General features: G+C 64.1%; 2 protein-coding genes across 3 annotated transcripts in view; both read right to left on the bottom strand.

Moving 5' to 3' along the window:
* Positions 1-2,620, bottom strand: part of CDK5RAP3 (CDK5 regulatory subunit associated protein 3) — a 21,834-nt gene that overhangs the window by 10,639 nt on the left and 8,575 nt on the right. The window lies entirely within an intron of this gene.
* PNPO (pyridoxamine 5'-phosphate oxidase) lies at positions 7-2,562 on the bottom strand. The gene is made up of 7 exons (XM_014958927.1): positions 2,425-2,562; positions 2,203-2,327; positions 1,971-2,070; positions 1,793-1,846; positions 1,019-1,147; positions 392-462; positions 7-310 (listed from the first exon to the last, which is right to left on the bottom strand). Exons 1-7 carry the CDS (start codon positions 2,560-2,562, stop codon positions 145-147), a joined length of 783 nt encoding a protein of 260 aa, XP_014814413.1. The 3' UTR covers positions 7-144.

Genomic DNA, 2,620 nt, shown 5'->3' on the forward strand with positions numbered 1-2,620 from the left:
CAGCACGTGTGTCCAGGGGGAGGGCAGAGCCAGGGCAGCCCCCTCCCCAGGGCAGGATGAGATGGGGGGGACACACAGGTTTGGCACAGGTGACATTCCTGATGGGGCTGAACGCATCTGGAGATTTTGGGGGGGGGTGGTCCTCTATGGGGCGAAGCGCTCAAAGACCCAGTCGCCCTCTCCCCGGTGCGTCATGTCCCCCGGGGGGGGGTCGCCCTCCCGCAGGCGTCGGAAGACGATGCGGTCGTGCAGGCGGTTGCTCTGGCCCTGCCAGAACTCTATCACCTCCGGATGCAGCACGTAGCCCCCCCTGGGGACACACAAACACCAGGCTTTAGTTTTGGGGGGCTATGGGGGGTGTCCCCCAGGGTGGGCAGCCCCAGCCACTCACCAGTATGGGGGCTTCGGCACCGTCGTCTCCCTGTAACGCTCCTCCAGCTCCGCGTTCTTCCTCCTCAAATACTGCGGGGAAGGGGGAGGAGGTGAAGGACACGGCGGTGGCCGGGGGAGCCCCGGTTCTCCTGGGGGAGCCCCAGTTTTCCTGGGGGAGCCCCGGTTCTCCCGGTGCTACCAGGCTACAAAGATGCTGAGGGGCCTGGAGCATCTCTCTGATGAGGAGAGGCTGAGGGACTTGGGGCTTTTTAGTCTGGAGAAGAGAAGGCTGAGGGGGGATCTGATCAACACCTATAAATACTGGAAGGGTGGGTGTCAGGAGGATGGGGCCAGGCTTTTTCCAGTGGTGCCCAGGGACAGGACAAGAGGAAATGGGCACAAACTTGGACATGAGAAGTTCCATCTAAACATGAGGAGGAACTTCTTCACTGTGAGGGTGGCAGAGCCCTGGCAGAGGCTGCCCAGGGAGGTGGTGGAGTCTCCTTCTCTGGAGACATTCAAACCCCACCTGGACACGTTCCTGTGGGACCTGCTCTGGGTGGACCTGCTCTGGCAGGGGGTTGGATGGGATCATCTCCAGAGGTCCCTCCCCACCCCATGTCATTCTGTGAGTGTGGGCACTCACCTCCCTGTCGGGGATGATGCTGCTCTGGTGGCTGACGACGGCCCCGATCTGGCTGCTCTTGGGGCGGGAGTGGAAGTACCGCTCCGATTCCTCCTCCGGCAGCCGCTTCACCGAGCCCTCGATCCGTACCTGGGTGGGCAACATCACCTGGGCTCCTTCTGGCCAACGGGCACCGAAGGGGCTGCGTCGGCTCCTGAGCGAGGAACCACCCCGTGCCCTCACTCTCCCCGCAAAACACATGGAGAACCCCCATCCCGTCTCATCCCCAGGGGGCTGGGACCCATCCAAGTGAGCAACCACCCCGTCCTCTCACTGTCCCCCCCCAAAACATATGGGAACCCCCCATCCTGTCTCATCCTGGGGGACTGGGACCCATCAAGTGAGGAACCACCACATCCTCCCACTGTCCCCCCTCAGAACATGTGGCCACCCCCTGTCCCATCTCATCCCTGAGGGGCTGGGACCCATCCAAGTGAGCAACCACCCTGTTCTCCCACTTTCCACCCCAAAAACCATGGGCCTGGGACCCATCCAAGTGAGGAACCACCATGTCCTCCCCCTCTCCCCCCAAAAAACACATGGGCACCCCCTGTCCCACCTCATCCCTGGGGGGCTGGGACCCATCTGACAGTGATCCCCACCCAAATGTGTGATCCCCAACATCCCACCCTGAGGTGGGGGAGCATCCCCTGCCTGACATGGTACCAAGGGCCCATCTGTGCTCCCCCTGACACCCCCCTCCCCACCCCAAATCCCCAGGGGACCACCACTCACCTGCCGGTTAAGGGGCTCCCAGTAGAAGACCAGTGAAGCGAAGGGGTTGGCGTCCTTGGTGGGGAGAGAGGGGAGAGCTGTCAGCAAACCAGTTTAAAAATGAGAGCCTCAGCCCCGATGCAGAGGGGGGGGACCCTCTGGGGACACCCCCACCCCCCAGAGCCCCCAGAACCCTCACCAGCTCCTTCCCCTTACGGCTCTCGTGGTTGGTGAAGAAGCGGAAGCCGTCCTGCCCGAAGCCCTTCAGCAGCACCATGCGGGCCGAGGGCTTCCCGTCCCTGCGGCGGGAGAGGGGAGGCGGTGACAGGTCCCCCCGTCCCCCCGTCACCAGGGGACCCCCATTGTCCATCCCCCCACGGTGTGTCGGCGTCGTCCGTGTGTGTGTCCCCCCCCCTCTTTCCTGGTCTCACCTGGTGCAGGTGGCCAAGCACATGGCGTTGGCCTCCCCGATGGCCGGGCACCCCACGGCCTCCTGGAACCAGACCTGGAACTGCTGGATGGGGTCGTGGGAGGCCAGGTGGTGCTCCTCGAAGGCCTGGGGACATGGGGACACTGTGAGATGAGGAGGTGGGGGGGGGACACTCGCCTTTGGGGACACAGCCAGCACTGGAAGGGATTGGGGGGGGTCACACCAGACGCAAGGGCACGGCCAGCACAGGGGATGGGGTGACCCCTAGAAAGCAAGGGGTCACCCCGGGTCTTGGGGACAGCTTGGAGGGGGGGGTGTCATCCCAATTCCAGGGGGACAAGCGGCATGGAGGGGGGGCCATCCTGGTTCCAGGAGCAGGGGGGTGTCACCCCAAGCCCTAGGGACATCCTGGGGGGGGG

The sequence above is a fragment of the Calidris pugnax genome, unplaced genomic scaffold (genome assembly GCF_001431845.1).
Source record: "Calidris pugnax isolate Ruff unplaced genomic scaffold, ASM143184v1 scaffold335, whole genome shotgun sequence".
NCBI classification, from domain to species: Eukaryota; Metazoa; Chordata; class Aves; order Charadriiformes; family Scolopacidae; genus Calidris; species Calidris pugnax.

What these genes read in the sequence shown, in the direction of transcription:
- PNPO (XM_014958927.1), bottom strand. Translation starts at nt 2,562, where the DNA reads ATGGCCCCCCCTCCATGCCGCTTGTCCCCCTGGAATTGGGATGACACC. An exon ending in TGCTTGGCCACCTGCACCAG is followed by an intron (nt 2,071 to 2,202) that starts GTGAGACCAGGA and finishes CTCCCGCCGCAG; the next exon opens with GGACGGGAAGCCCTCGGCCC. An exon ending in GCCGTAAGGGGAAGGAGCTG is followed by an intron (nt 1,847 to 1,970) that starts GTGAGGGTTCTG and finishes CTCCCCACCAAG; the next exon opens with GACGCCAACCCCTTCGCTTC.